The sequence below is a fragment of the Andrena cerasifolii genome, chromosome 14 (genome assembly GCF_050908995.1).
Source record: "Andrena cerasifolii isolate SP2316 chromosome 14, iyAndCera1_principal, whole genome shotgun sequence".
NCBI lineage: Eukaryota > Metazoa > Arthropoda > Insecta > Hymenoptera > Andrenidae > Andrena > Andrena cerasifolii.
The window spans coordinates 10855597-10871009 of record NC_135131.1 but is presented as its reverse complement, the minus strand read 5'-3'; the positions used below and the strand labels follow the sequence as shown (position 1 = coordinate 10871009).

Genomic DNA, 15413 nt, shown 5'->3' with positions numbered 1-15413 from the left:
GGAATCGGGTGGATGATCGTGGAGGGTCCTATGACGCGGCGGAGCTTGAGAACCCATGGTCCCGTCGTTTACACGCACGTCGAACGTTTTCCCGGATGGCCCCACGGAAACCGGACACAATGGAGCCACTTCCGCTGAGCACAAGGCCAGAAATCGGACGTGGGGATCCCACCGCGCCTGTACACCGGCGACCCGCGTTATCTCACCTGCGTTCTGCCCCCTACGGCTTGTCTATACGAATCATTCATCGAAACGATTCTTCCATCCATGTCTAGTCCCCACCCTGGCCAGGTGGTCGGCTGTTACGCGTTATTTCCACGGTCCGCGGCGATTTTGGCCGTCAGTTTGATTACAGGTGCCATTCGCGTTCGACCGGCGGTTCTGAGTTCGAACTTTTGGCAGGCTCGCTTAGAGAACGCTGTTCGCGGATAGTAGATCGTGGGTAGAAGTTGGTTCCCTTGGGGCGTCTACCAACTGGAAGCTGAAGGACTCCTCGCGCGGATTTGGTCGCCCTTGGGACCATCCCCAAGCGAATCGCGAGGGACGGAGATTGCAACGTTCCCGTGAGTACAGCGGGAATGGTTTTGGTAACGTTGGAGGGATGGAATGAGATCGAATGATATTATTAGTTTGGCAAGTTTCAGGGTGGTACTCGATTTGAGATTCTGAAAACGCGAGGATGTGTAGGATTTGGATCCTCTGTGATGCTTTCTACATAATGACAGGTGTATCAAGCGTTTTGTTCAACTATTCCGATTTCGTCAGCACATTTTGCTTGTTTTCATTTGTATATTTCGTGAACTATGGCAACCCTTTGGATACTACGATTTTTTCCCCTACTTTGTATTATAAATATTTCCTGAAATTGGAAGCTAGATTTTGTGAGTTGCTACTTATTATCATCAATTACTCAAAAATATGCATATATTGAACAACACTTCGTTAAAATTATTCCGTGCCCATGTCTGCGATGCATCGCAATGAACGAATGGAAATATTTCAGCCTGCTATAGTTTCCTCGCCCGCGGTTCTCTCGAATTTATAATAATCATTTCTGGGAAAACCATCCGGTAATTGCGATCTGTCATTGTCTGTGGGAACGCTGTATTAACGCTAATATCGCGGCGGGATCAGGGAATTCTGCGATGCTTCGAGACGCGCAACAATGTTATCCGCGTATCATCTGGAATTCAAAACGCCACGATAATGGCTTTGTTTTCCAGCTGCTAACGAGGCTGCTGCAAAAATTGCAAGCTAGAGCAAGGTAGCAATTTTTCAGTGCCAAAGGGTCTTCTATGAAACTCTGCACGAAACGAATAGGAAACTTGTTAAACTTGCTACAACGTGGCGGGCCGCATCCATGGTAGACTGCTCAGGCTTTCAAACTATAAAGTAACTGACCAAAAAGTGTAATATAAAGAAACATAGCAGCTTCGAAAATGCTTTTTTGTTCTCCACCAAGGTGGTAGAGCAGTTTTCAAACTATCCGTCACTTGGAGCTTGATAGAGTACGTTAGTTTCCCCTCAGCTTGTAAAGCCAGGGAATAGCGCCATTACATAAATTCAATAATTCGTGATCACGATATTGTTCCAAAGCAACGTTGTAATTTGCGCGAATCCACAATTTCCTCCCATCCACCGTGGCCATTAATCATTGAACAAACGTCCGTCCTCTTTGGACAGCCAGCTACATTTATCGAGGCGATAAACCATAACGTAATTAATAAGCACATCCCTACGCGATATGCGTGTACCGTTGACTACCGTTAATGGCGAATCACGTGTACGACAATTGACAATTTGCTCCAATTAATGCGTTTCCTCGGTAATTATTCAGTGAATGAAATTTGTTGCTTCAACTTCGTTTCGAAATGTCGGTCTGTCTCGATGGTAATTATTCATGAAACGAAATTCATGCGTCGCGTTTGCAGAAGAACAATTCAATCGAAAAATCACTGAAAATCTGCTTCCTGCAAAACTCACTGATAACCGCTCATTTTCATGGAAATCGTTAAACAATTACCAAGAAAACCAGATCAGTGGCGCTCTCGGGATTTAATCTTGGGGGAGCCGAGTTAAACGGATAAAAATATTTTTAATGCGAATTCAATAAAATTTATTTAAAGAATAAAATCCAGTTTCCTTTTGTTTTTGCAAAGCCCCTTCTTTGAGGGGTGCCAGGGCCGCTTGGCTCCCTCTGGGTGCGCCACTGATCCAGATACACCCACACAAGAGCTCAAAAGAATATCTAATTTCTTCTTTATTTTATTATTTCTCTTTCCGTCGTCACACGCTGCCCTTTACTTTATACTAAAATAGCAGTAAAGGTTTTATCAAAGAATTCTATTGCTCGTCGAATGATATCCGAGATACCCCCTGGAGGGCAACATGGGGTGCTGAGGAGTTGTTCGAGGAGCGCGGATGCAAAAGCTTCCAGTGTTTACTTTATGAAAAAGTAACTTTGAAGTCTAGGCAAGATCGCGTTGCCCAGTGGATGTCCCGATGTGTTCGAAGTGCACAGAGAGACAAGGTTTTTATGGAATTCCTCGGCTGCGCTCACCCTGAACGACTCCACACACTCGCACCCCCGTGAACCTTTTCTCTCTCCCGAGTGCTCGTTCGCGCGAGCACGCCCGTACGTGTGGCAAAAAAGGACCAGCGCACGCCTGCAAAGGCAACGGACCGTGCTTCCAACTTTCAAGCACCGCATTATTAGTTGTCCATTATGTTTGCAGTTATCGTTACTAACGCACGCGGGCTCCGTTTGAGCGGATAAAGAATAATTCGAGGCGAACGATAGACGGAGAAAATCGTTCCTGTGCGATTCACTGGAATTAATTGGATGGCATTGTTCGGCGTTGTAGTTGAATATTTTAAGACCTTGAGCCTTGAATGTGAAAGAACGTAAATGACTGGCTATGGAATTTTATTTTATTTTTCTTGTGCAGTCTCTCAACCTGTGTGAAGGTTTAAGTTGATGGAAAAAGGAATGTTATGTTTTGTAACACTGTAGGGTGACTTAGCAAGTAATGGCTTTGATATAAATTGCGAGGGGTAGATGCTTTTTTTCAGGATGCAACCTGCTTTGAAGCTTTAAACAAAATGTGATGAAAGGACTCAGGCGAAGATTCAAGTGTTTTGTTAGAATTTGCCTAGACAATATTATTATTATTATTAGAAACGAAGAATATGTTCTACTTTGTTTAAATTAATACTGCTTTTCAAAATTGAATATTCAGTTAAATACCATATTGAGGATTCTAAATACCGAGTACCTTATTCAGGTATAAATTCGTGAATCCCTTATATTCACACGAACTCCCCATTTTTGCTTTTAGTGTCCCATTAATGTTGGAATGATCACTCAATGGTGAAACACGACAACTGAAAATGAAGAAAGTTAACAATATATCGGACATACTGCAAACCATCTCTGTGCTTGCTACCCTGAAAGTGGTTGTTAATGGTGAGTCGAATGTTTTAAGTTTCATCGTGTCTTTAGCCCCTACTTTATTTAAATTTCCATACAGCTTTCGAAACAACAATTACACTAGTCTGTCACAGAATGTTCAATTTCCACCCCCTCAAAGGGGAGACCATACCTTCAGCCCTTATTTTATTCAAATTTCCATATCAATATCATCGAAGCTTTCGAAACAACAACTACACTATGTCTGCCACATAATTTTCAATTTCCACCCCCTCGAAGGGGTGAAAAGAGATTCCTTTCAAACCTATATACATGAACCAGAAAGTTTGTGTCCCAGACTCCCTCCTTCCCCTTCCGATCTGATAGGCTCAACTATGTACGCTCTAAAAAATTCCCTTTGTGCCCTGGATTCCAGCAACAATTGTACTCGCGGCGCGCAAATTAATGACGGTATGCAGAACTAGAGTGATGTCACTTTTGTGCGTTTGCGAAATTACGTTTCGTCCCATTGTACCCGCATGCGTGCCACTTATAGCGCAGAAATGTCGCGACGATAAAATCGCGGCCGTTCTAGCGCTCGTTGGCTCGTCAACCGAAGGAAGTAACCTGATTTTTATGTGGAAAAGAGGGGGTGGAAGTGGAAATAATAATCCATTCGCGAGGAGCAAAGTAACAAACATACCGTCCATTAAACGAATTCCTCTTTTCAGGGCAAACGACGTGTAATGGCGGCTTAGGCCGGGTCGTTTACGAGAGACTTCCTGACCAACAGCTTCAGGGCTTCGACGACGATGTGGTATAAAATTCTTTTCGCAAAACATTCATTTAACTTTCCCTTTCGCGTGGACAGTACTCTTAATTAATAAGGATTCGTGAAAATTTGTGGTCAAAGCTTAGAAAATTCATAGCTTCCACCCTTGGGAGGCGGAGCTGGGTCATTTTAGACCCACAAGTACCTTTCTTTTTGTTCCACTTAGAAACGTGATTCTTTTATTACAGTAATTCATTTTTACTGTATTTTCTTACATCAATTGATTTTTTATTGTTTTTTTTTAATATAAGTAAAATATATTGAGACCATGGGTCAAAATTGACCCAGACTCGGACGTCAGAGGTTTAAACGACCAAATAGGGAAAATGGAGTAGTCTGTGATTGTAAAGAAGGGAAGTCGATTAATTTCGAAGGAATTTGTCAAGCATTGTTACGATTAGTATCCGCTACTTGCTATTGTACAGAAACATTTTACGTAGGTGCGAGACTCGGCACCGCCATTCAGGGTGTTGGAAAAGTGTCAGGAGCTTTGTCTTCGCGACAGAACAGCGACGAACAACTTGGTGCGCGCATGCACGAGCTTCGACTTCCAGCCCGGCAGCAGAATAGCGTCCTTCAGCGGGGCCGCCGAGTACGAGGAAAGTACTTGCTACTTAACGAGAGAACAAGCACAACCAGAGGGTATCGGGAATCTGATGCTGGTGCCAAACAGCGTCCACTTCACGGAAGTTTGCCTCGGTTGTGAGTGCAGCTTCTTAAATGGATTTCAACCTTGAGAGGTCTTCTGGGAGCTCCGATAACTTTGCACACTCTCTACGCCACTATTATCTTACGTCTCTTTATTCAATCACTTCACCTTGCTGATAAAATATCGGGCCATGTTTATAAAATTAATGAGAACCATTGAAATCTAAATTCCCACAATCCTAAAGAATCTTGAAGGAGTTAAACTCAACAGAGTTCTTGTTAAGCAAGTTCTTTGGATACAGACAATCTGAATGCTCAACGTTCGCCGTGTGCGGGACTCCTTTAGTCCTATCTCTTAACTATAGTCACTGAACGCCCATATGCGTTCCTCGCGCACACTGTAGCACTTACAAGGTTGAAGTGGAGAAATGACTCTTCTATCTGGCCTTCTACGATATTCTGACAATCATACGTTTCTGTGAAGCTGACAGGATAGAGAGAGAATGCCCCAATAGACGTTACGTGTTCGAGAGACATCCTAGAAAGAAATTGAAGCTGCCATTGACGGACATCAAGGAAGTCAGCGCTGCTAATAGGACTGACTGCGAGGACAGGTATCGCATTGTTCAACCCGATAATCAATTCGTGAAGAAAATCTTTAGGAGGAATAATAAGTTCACTTGCAATGGGCTATAATTTATCGACTCTGAAAACTTAATCAAATTTAGCAGACACTTCGTGGACCCCATTACTAGTTTGATTCGTTCTTTTTTTCCCTTTAAAGATGTCTCAACGAATTCAGTTTCATTTGCCGATCTGCGACTTACGACACGGCCCTGAGAAGCTGTGCCCTGAGTCGTTTCACCAGAAGAACACACCCTGAATTATTGGAAGACGATCCAAACTCTGATTACCTGGAGAACACTTGTCTGAATGGTACGCTTTGTAGAGTTCAAGCATTGCGACAATCACAGAATTATACTTTCGATGTGTTCTGAGCAATGTTCGAGTGTTAAGTAATTTCTTAGAATGGAAATTAACTAAATTTGGTATCTTCAGCTGAGCGACGTTGCGACGGGCTAGCTGTCTTCGTAAAAGAAGAAAACAAGCGTCTTAGGGGGCCATTCGAGGTCGACATCTACACGAATCTCACTCTAGACGAGTGCCAGGCCCTTTGCCTTAGGGCAGAGAAGTATTTTTGTCGAAGTGTCGAATTCGATGAGCAGACACGACAGTGCGTCATCTCGGAGGAAGATTCTGTCTCTCAGAAAGACGACATTGGTATCAGCAGCAGCCCCAGCCATCATTTCTATGATTTAGTTTGCTTAGACAATCGTAAGTGTGCTTGGGTATCTAACGAGTCGAATTTTAAATCGTGGAAGAATTTTTCAATCTAAAAATCGAACTTCAGATTGCAAAATGGTAAAAGCTTGTTGAATCTCTTTGACCTGAAGAATTTTCATGTTTCAATTAGCCCCACAATTTTAGTACACTCTAAATAACAGTATATCTTATCATCTGCTTCCATAATGCATTGGGATCCTGAATTTCTTCAATACTATAAATTTAATAACTCTTAACTTTGCAATAGTAGACTCAGAAAGGGAAAATTCTTCAGCTACCTAGATTTACCAGACCAACCTGATCCAATAGTTTCCTTTCCTCCCCAAAATATCAGCATTAGATCCCAAATAAAATTGGATCGATCACTGAGTGCTCTATAAGTGCACTAAGCAATAGTGACATCTCCAAGTGCACATTCCCAGTCAAAAGAGAGCTCCGCACTATGAATTCTGTAGCGATAGTGATTAGGTTGGAGATCTTTTAGCAGACCATCCAGTATCAAGTCACTACCTTTAGCTTCTCCCACAAACGTCACTATTGCTCGGCACACCTGTACGACGCTTCAGCAATACCCACTTACGAAGCGTAGATCCGTCCATAGCACGTGGCTCCGAGTACCCAGACAGCAGCTCGTCGTCCCATCTCTTCTCTGACGGACGACGGCCGGACACCGCCTTCCAGCGCTATCGAAACTCGCGTTTAAGCGGGGAGTTTCACTCGGAGATAACCGGGCGCAGCCTGAGCGAGTGCCTCGACGAGTGCCTTCGACAGACCAGCTTCCAATGCAGAAGTGCAGTTTACTCGGAGCATTACCACACCTGTCGGCTGAGCCGATTCAATCAACGCGACGGCCACAGGATCATCTACGATGCGGATTACGACTACTACGAGAACCTTATGCGTGAGTGGTAACGTGGAGCTACAAATAGCTTGGTTGTTTTGATTGTGGCGGTGCGAAAGCAGTTGGGAATGCTTTTGTAAGAGAAAATCAAGATGCATGTTTGGATGTGATAGTGGATGGATTATTCGTTTGTTGATTAAGATGAAATTGTGTGAACAGATCAATATTTGGACGGGGACCGAGACAGCCCAGGGTACAGGCCAGATCCTTTGGGCCAGGATACGAACTTTGGCAGACCGTCTCTGGGAAGACCTGGTTAGTCATAAATTCTTTATTTAGTTGTTGAGAATAAGTCGATGATTTGTATTCTGTGTCACGATGTGTAAAATATGGGACTACCTCTAATTACCTAAAGACTACTTTCTTATCCAACCATAAAGAGTGTAAACTTGGTACAGAATAACAGCTGCAAGTAGTAAACTCTACCATAAAACTGCCCACATTACTTTACCTCGAGGATTCATGAGAATTCCAGGGTAAACCTAAGAAAGAATTTTTATATCCCACGCAGGCTACCCAGAAGACTACGACAAGGGCTACAGCAGCAGTGTGAAGCCAGATCGCTACCCAGATCGTCACCCAGACCGCTATCCAGACCGTTACCCCGATCGTTATCCAGATCGCTACCCCGACAGATACCCAGACCGGTACCCAGACAAATTTCCAGAGAAATACCCAGACAAGTATCCAGACAGATATCCGGATAAATATCCAGATCGCTACCCAGATCGTTATCCAAGTGACAGGTACCCAGACAGATACCCCCAGAGTGGCCAGTATCCAATTGGAGCAGGAGGGGATTCTTTCCCGGAACCAGTAGATCGATACCCCATTAACGATCGATATCCTGCTGGGGATCGTTACCCTGTTGGCGATCGTTATCCAACTGGAGATAGATATCCATCTTCCGACAGATATCCAAATGCCGACAGATATCCAACTGCTGACAGATATCCAACTGCTGACAGATATCCAACTGCAGATAGATATCCAACTGCCGACAGGTACCCATCTCCCGACAGATATCCATCTCCCGACAGATATCCATCTCCCGACAGGTATCCAATCTCTGATCGCTTCCCAGTCAGAGGTGGCGATCGTCGTCCTGTTCCTGCTGACCGATATCCCATCCCTGATCCTGCCATAGACAGATACCCCACAAATAATCGATACCCCAGTGGCGGTGGTAATCGATATCCAATAGCCCCTGGCCGTTACCCCAGCGATAGCGATCGATATCCTAATACCATCGACCGATACCCCGTCCCAGAGGATCCCCTGGATCGCTACCCCTCGGGCTTAGGTGGATCCAGGCCCTCGGGTGATCGATATCCCGTCAGCGAGAGGTACCCAGATAAGGACCTTTATCCTAACCGGTGAGATACGAAAGACGAGACGGTATTGTTGACCTTTTCTCATCAGATTATGGGGAATTCGATGTGCTTTGAATGGAGGGAGGATAGAAGAAATTGGGGATAGAGGGTTACTTCATTATCGAGGCTTTGTGAAGTCATTTTGTGTGAATTTTTGTTTTGTCGTGGGTGGAGGATGTATTATTAGGTTGTGAAAGCAGTAGGGGGCGAAGATGGTAACATATGAGTGGAGAGCAAAATAAGTTAAACAAGCGTATTCCACTGATTAAATTATTATACCCTCCTTACTTTCTTCCCTCTTCAAGACAATCCCCCTTTGCAATGCATCAAGCGCAGTCTCTAGAATTCTCTACACAAAACGCAATTTGAATCAAACGCTATCATCTTCACCCCCGAAAAAATGTTCCCAACTTCATCCACCTTGCACCCCAAAACTGACCGTCAGGTACCCATCGCCATCCTCAAGCGGCTACTCTCCAAGCTACCCTCTGGACGACGCCTACGGACCTCAGCCTCATCCGGATCGGACCCACTACAACGTGGGGGGACTCGCGCGTCCCGTAGGCTTCGGTGGTTACAGCAACGATGGCGGAATCATCGGCGGTGGTTACGTGGGGGAGGGTGGCATTTACAACTCCAGGCCTTTCGGGACGAGCGGGGGGCCCATCATTGGCCGACCACCCCTCGTGTCAAGGTGCGAGGAGCAGGACAATTTCAGGCAGGTCGGGCCTCACACAAGAGTCCGGAAGCCGTTTGTCAGGCGGTACACGACAGCTTCCTCTCTGGCCCAGTGCGAGAGGGAGTGCGCGGACGCGAGGGACTTCGTATGCAGATCCTTCAATTATCGCCCGTACGCGGCACCCTACGGGGCGGAGAGAGACAACTGCGAGCTGAGCGACCGCGACTCCAGGGACATGGACATGGGGAACCCGGTTTACTACGACACGGGCTCGGACTACGACTTCTACGAGAGGAACAACGGCAGACAGGGGGCGGACGCGGAGTGTCTGGACGGTAAGGGTCGTAGGAGACCTTGGACGCCAGCCACGTGGACGATGAGGGGATATTTTTGACGCGGAGGAACGTTTGCGGTCGATCTACGTGGATACCGCCCCTTTCCAATTATTGTACAAATAATCTTGATCATTGTCATTTGGATTCAGCTTGGAGAAATAAACCGTCTGTTCTTTCCACGCTATATACTTTTTTTTTTACTTTTTTCGGATGTCTTTTATCTCCTCGTTGCGCTGTCGTTGGTCTCTTTTAAATTGGGTTTGAAGTAGGGTGTGATTAAAAGGGCTCGTTGGTTTGATTAAAGTGGAGGGTGATTTGATTGCTCGTCGGGGGTGGTTTAGATCGGGTATGTTGATTGAGTTCTTGTAAATTGTCTGTCTGGTGGTTTTAGTGAGTCAAGTCTGTAGCGAAGACGGGATGGAATTTACGTTGAGGACACCAGAAGGATTCATTGGCAGAATTTACACGTATGGCTATTACGATCGATGCTTCTTCCGTGGCAACGGAGGGACCGTGAACGTGCTTCGTATCAGCGGTCCTCAGGGTTATCCTGAATGCGGCACTCAGAGGGTAAGGAGCCGTGTTATCCTTGTATATCAAGAAATACCTCAACGTCGACTGTACACTTCCCTTATTATTTCCTACGTTCAATGAATCTCTTGATCAGGGAGGTTAATAAATTGGATTTTCCTCGTTCGCCATTGCAATACGAACGGTAGAAGCAATGCTAATTTAAAAATATATAAAGTGTAAATATCTCTGAAATACCAGTTTTCAACCACAGAAGCGCTAATCTGACTGATTGTAACCCTCGAACTGCTGCGTCTGGGTCTATTTTCAACAATCTCTAGATATAACAAGAAAGCAAGGTGCATATGGGTCTAATTTGACCCAGCCCAGGGCGACTGGGCTGCCAGAAGTATCGGCATTCCGAGGGTTAAACAGATTCAGAGTTTAGTGCAATATTTAACACGTTGACTGCCATGGGGGATTGGAACTGAAAATATTACCTTAGAACCCGTGTAATAAATCTAACCTTCTATTTGCAAAGACTACCAACTAGATCAAGACTACTATTATTACATATGATGTAAAGTAATGGATCCATCATTGAACTATGCAATGTTGCTATTGCTTGCAATCTACAATAAAATAAATGCAACTGTTTGGAACAGTCGTGTGGCAATCAACGCGTTAATTTAGCAGAACTTTAACGAATGTGTCGTCGAGTTCGTTACATTCGGAAAACGATTGCAGTACGGAGACACAATGACGAACATCGTGGTGGTGCAGTTCTCCGACTACGTTCAAACAGGGAGGGACAAACGTTTCAATCTCACGTGCCTGTTTCGAGGCCCTGGCGAAGCTGTCGTCACATCCGGCTACATCGGTGCCGGGTATGCCAGGTCATATCGATTGAGAAACCGTGCCTTGCACCTGGCACCCTTAACGATAAATAATTAACGAACGAATAAAGCATGAAATGCTGCGTGCGTTCCAATTGTTTGCATAGAACCCTGGTGCAAGCACTCTCGATTTCACTACTTAAAAATCGTAGAAATACTTTGAAGTCGAGCTGACTAGATTATTCCAAAGTGAATACTTAACTTGCAAATGTAATACAAAGAATGCGCCTGTGCCTTGTTTCACCCATAACTGGCGAAGTTGCTAGGGAATAAAATTAATGTTTCTTGTAGTAGGAAGATTTAGAATAATTGAAAAATTTTTCAAGATTAATTGTAAGTATCTTCAGTAATTCTTGTCTCAAAATAAGCTGCATATAGGTTTTTTTAAGTGTTTCTAAATATTCCTCAGGAATAAGAAAAATTCTAGAAAATAGAAGAGGAAGGCAAAAACACGTGGATTTTAATTTGGTTGATAATTAACGATTTTTTTAGTAATTTTGTGATTCACTTTAGATGAAGAAAGAAAGGCCAGCGTGTTTCGAGTTTAGGTCGTGAAGCAAGGCCTTAGGGTGCAATTTTCTGGAAATTTTGATAATAGAATGAAACGGAGGTAGATGAGCCCATAAAACTCAAGTATCAATTTTAATTTCGCTAATGGAGCCCACGTTTGTACTGTGTAGATCAGGGTCCCCGATTCCCATTGAGTACCTCCCAGCAGAAAATACTCTGAGTTCTCGAGTGCGTTTAATGATCCTCTATCAAGGTAGACCTACAACGACCATCGCTGTTGGCGATCCGCTCACGTTCAGGCTGGAAGCGCAAGAAGGGTACGTAAAGCCGCGTTACTACATGCTCAATGCTTCGAACTTAAATATTAGGACCCAGATATAAGTTTATCCAGCAGCATCTTTTTCGGAAACTTAAAGCACTTGACTGAAAGGAGTTGTCTTTTGGTTACGAAATTTCGCAAAAAATAATAATATAAATATTTAATTTGCTTTGAAACTGTATCAGATATTGTAGTGTTATATCAAAGATTTCTGCTTTTAAAATATAAGTAATTTATAAAAAGTGTAATTGGAATTACATTTTGCAGAAAAAGAGATATTTCAGGTGCGTTAAGTTGAATGCATTACACACGTGGGAACATGGTGTAAGATTCTACTCCTGTTTCACGGTTTCTGATAATGTAACTTGTTTCTTTCTCTTTAAAATATTCGTCCCTTATAAAATTTGAATTTTTTTTACAAGTTTTAGGAATATATACATTACAGTGTTTTGTGAATATTTTTCATAGGTACAATTACGTGACCGACATTTTTGCGACCAACGTCATAGCGAGAGACCCTTATTCTGGAAGAAGCGTTCAACTCATAGACAGATACGGGTGAATATTATGCAAGATAACAATTTTATTTGGTGAACCAGGTGAACTACACAAGTCGATTATCTCGACTTTAAATATTCAAGATTGAAAGACGGTTGTACTAACTTTCCACAACTTTTTTTTTAAATTACAAATTGGAAAGATAAAAGAGTGATAATGAAAAAAGGCTAAGGATGAATGTTTAACAATGTGCAATAGCTAAATTCCAAAGTTCTTGGTGGTCAAGTGTTTCAGATCAGTCCTAGTAAGGACAAGAACAATTCAGATAATGGAGTTCTGTAGTTCACTGCTGGGTGCATACAGACTTAATGAGCAAACCTATAAAATTACCCAAAATAAAAAAAGAAAAAACACACGAAAATTCACAATACTGTAACTCCAAACAATCTAAAAATTCAGAGTAATCAGAACATAAAAATTAAATAATAAGCAAGGAAAATAATTATTGGGTGCTTCAAAGTAAAAATATATTAAAATTTCATATTTATCTTATTATTACATAATTCTATACGGCAAAATCCATATATGTACGTACACGTGAAGCTTATCCTAATTTTGGGTGTCTCTAACGACGCCTGCTTATTAAACCTGGAATCACCCTTGCACAGCACAGTTGGCAAAATGATTTTTACGATAACGATGCAATTTCCACGCGCAGCTGTCCAGTAGACAATTACGTTTTCCCTGGATTAGACCGTTTAAGGGAGGGTGACAGTCTCGAGGCGCGTTTCAACGCATTCAAAATCCCCGAGTCGAATTTCTTGGTATTCGAGGCAACAGTTAGAACCTGTCGAGACGGTTGCCAGCCTGCTTACTGTTCGGGCGGGACTGGAAGAAGCGAGCCCTCGTTTGGAAGGAGGCGAAGAGACGTGTCCGAGAATGACACAATCGCTGAAGAAAATGAAATAATTGCGATAACTGACACTAATGGAAACGACACGTCTTCCATATCGAACTCCACGGTGGTTGAAGATGACGACGCGGGGGATGAAGAGGAAGAGGAGGAACATGTCAGAGAGATGATCGAGGTAGATCTCGAATTTTTTATTACCAAATACACAACTATAGATATATTGAAATTGAAAAGAAACAGAGAAGAAGATATAGTAGAAATTCTCTGTCAGCTATTATCAAGTCCCTTTTTCCCTTTTTTATTTAATATCTTAGTAAATGGTCCAAGAAAATTATTTAGGATATCGTATTTTTAATAAGACCCTATTTAATAAGACACAGCCCACTTTCTTCCAAGCAGAAAATATTGTGACTCAGTTCATTTCATCGCAGGTGCTCGACTCAAGGATGGACATCGACGACGAAACGATGGTCGAGAGGCAGACGACCATTATGGAGAGCGTTTGCATTACACCAAATGAATACTATGGGCTTGTGACTGCAGTGGCGGTGCTCGTGGTGCTTCTGGCTTCTGTAGTTTTACTATCCATGCTGATTTACAGGTATAGATTGTCGACGAACTTTAAACTTATTTGCAAAGCTACATGGAATTTTTCTAAACTGTTGCAGAAAATATGCTTATTCGGTGATCACCAAAAACCGTAGAGTCGATAAAGCCTGCAACCGCAGCAGTCATTCGGATGACGCTTACAGCAGTCGAGCGAACAATTTCTCTTTCCTCAGAGCTGGTCTTCAGAAACCATTTCAGTCTACGTATGTAACTTCTTTATTTTACGTGCATTGTTTCTTTAATTAATAGACTCCATTTAGATCGCTCTGTGATTAAAGTGTTAGGACTGAAATGGATATTTCATAACGAGATATGAATGAATTTAATACAGAATCAAGCGTCGATATGAGCAATGAAAATCAATGAAATATCCTGCCCCACAATTTTTTATAAAATGACACATCGCTATCGTAATTGTAGTACAAGAAAAGAATTATATTTTAGTTATTAGTGTATTTTTTATCAAATTAAATCAAATCGTTTAACTTAGAAATTTCTTTTCCATTCAACTGTTCAAATCCGAACCATTTCATTCGCAGATCGATCTCCAGATCGATGAGCAACGTGATCAGTCACCGCGTCAGCTCATCAACAGCTTTAGAAGGTGCTGTAGGATTATCGTCCAGCAGAAGAACTGGCTTCGACCCAAGCGAGCCGATTTACACCGATCCGTCTCTGTTCGAGGTTGCTCGCTGTTCATCCCCGAAACCAGCACTCAACGACAATTTCCATCTCATATAAAAGATACCGGCCAAGCCTGTATCTTTCAAAATGAAATGCTTAGTCGTTCGAACCCTGTTCGAAGCTTAGGAACGTTTCGAAATAGAAGCATCGACGAATGTTCAGAGATATATATATATTAAAATCTGCAGATTTTAATGGTATTTTACATTTGGCTATCGTTGGATCTCAATGGTATTATTGCTTACAGAGCCTCGTTGTACTTAAACAACTCACTGGATTTTTTCAAGAAATCGTTAGCTTTAGCGTTCTCTCCTTTTTCGTTGGAAGATTACAAGACAGTTAAGTCACTGCTAGTCAAGATCACTCACCACTGCCAGCCACGACTGCCATGTCGATAAAAATGAAACTGCTCTTTGTAATTGCCTCGATTATTCATACAAACGATAGTTGCTCATAATTCGATACATATTACATTTACTGAAGAAAATTTCATGTACTACGAAAAAAGAAAGAGTGAAGAGTTTCAAGAAGAGAGTAGTCAAGCTCCTTTTAGAAGATGGTGTGCATTTAAAAGAGAAATGTAATCCAACGAAGACGTTTTAAACGAAGCTTCTATAAACATTCCTTGCGAAACAGATCACTAGGTGTCTATACTCAGAAACGTAGAATTAAACTTTCTTTTCTCTTCCAATATGCGATTTAATGTAAACATTCGAGATTTCTCTCGCAAATAAGTCTATATTCTCGAAGTCTGTTTACTATCTTCGATTCAAGCCTCCAATTTTCATTACTCGAAGAGTCATTGTAAAAATATACATTTTCTGATAACATGTTTTTTTTTTAGTTTTAGCACTTACAGTGTTTTCTACAAAGACTCTTCAATTATGAAAACCATAAATGTCCTCCTTGGAAACTACGAGAACAGAGATTAGGAAGCTGTTCTCTCATCTAAT

The 15413-nt window shown here is 42.5% G+C and overlaps 1 protein-coding gene across 7 annotated transcripts; it reads left to right on the top strand.

Moving 5' to 3' along the window:
• The first annotated feature begins 354 nt into the window (after positions 1-354).
• Nompa (no mechanoreceptor potential A) lies at positions 355-15396 on the top strand. 7 transcript variants are annotated; one of them, XM_076826456.1, is made up of 20 exons: positions 355-563; positions 3339-3466; positions 4141-4226; positions 4682-4943; positions 5374-5503; positions 5674-5825; positions 5949-6224; positions 6823-7134; positions 7294-7389; positions 7646-8138; positions 8175-8510; positions 8953-9521; positions 9913-10091; positions 10779-10927; positions 11608-11754; positions 12225-12314; positions 12973-13342; positions 13599-13768; positions 13836-13979; positions 14316-15396. In XM_076826456.1, exons 2-20 carry the CDS (start codon positions 3391-3393, stop codon positions 14515-14517), a joined length of 4239 nt encoding a protein of 1412 aa, XP_076682571.1. In that variant the 5' UTR covers positions 355-563; positions 3339-3390; the 3' UTR covers positions 14518-15396. The 7 variants fall into 7 exon arrangements, with proteins under 7 accessions (XP_076682571.1, XP_076682569.1, XP_076682567.1 ...); XM_076826454.1 differs by having other exon boundaries at positions 7646-8510; positions 10779-10918; positions 14316-15395; XM_076826452.1 differs by having other exon boundaries at positions 7646-8510; positions 14316-15395.
• The last annotated feature ends 17 nt before the right edge of the window (positions 15397-15413 follow it).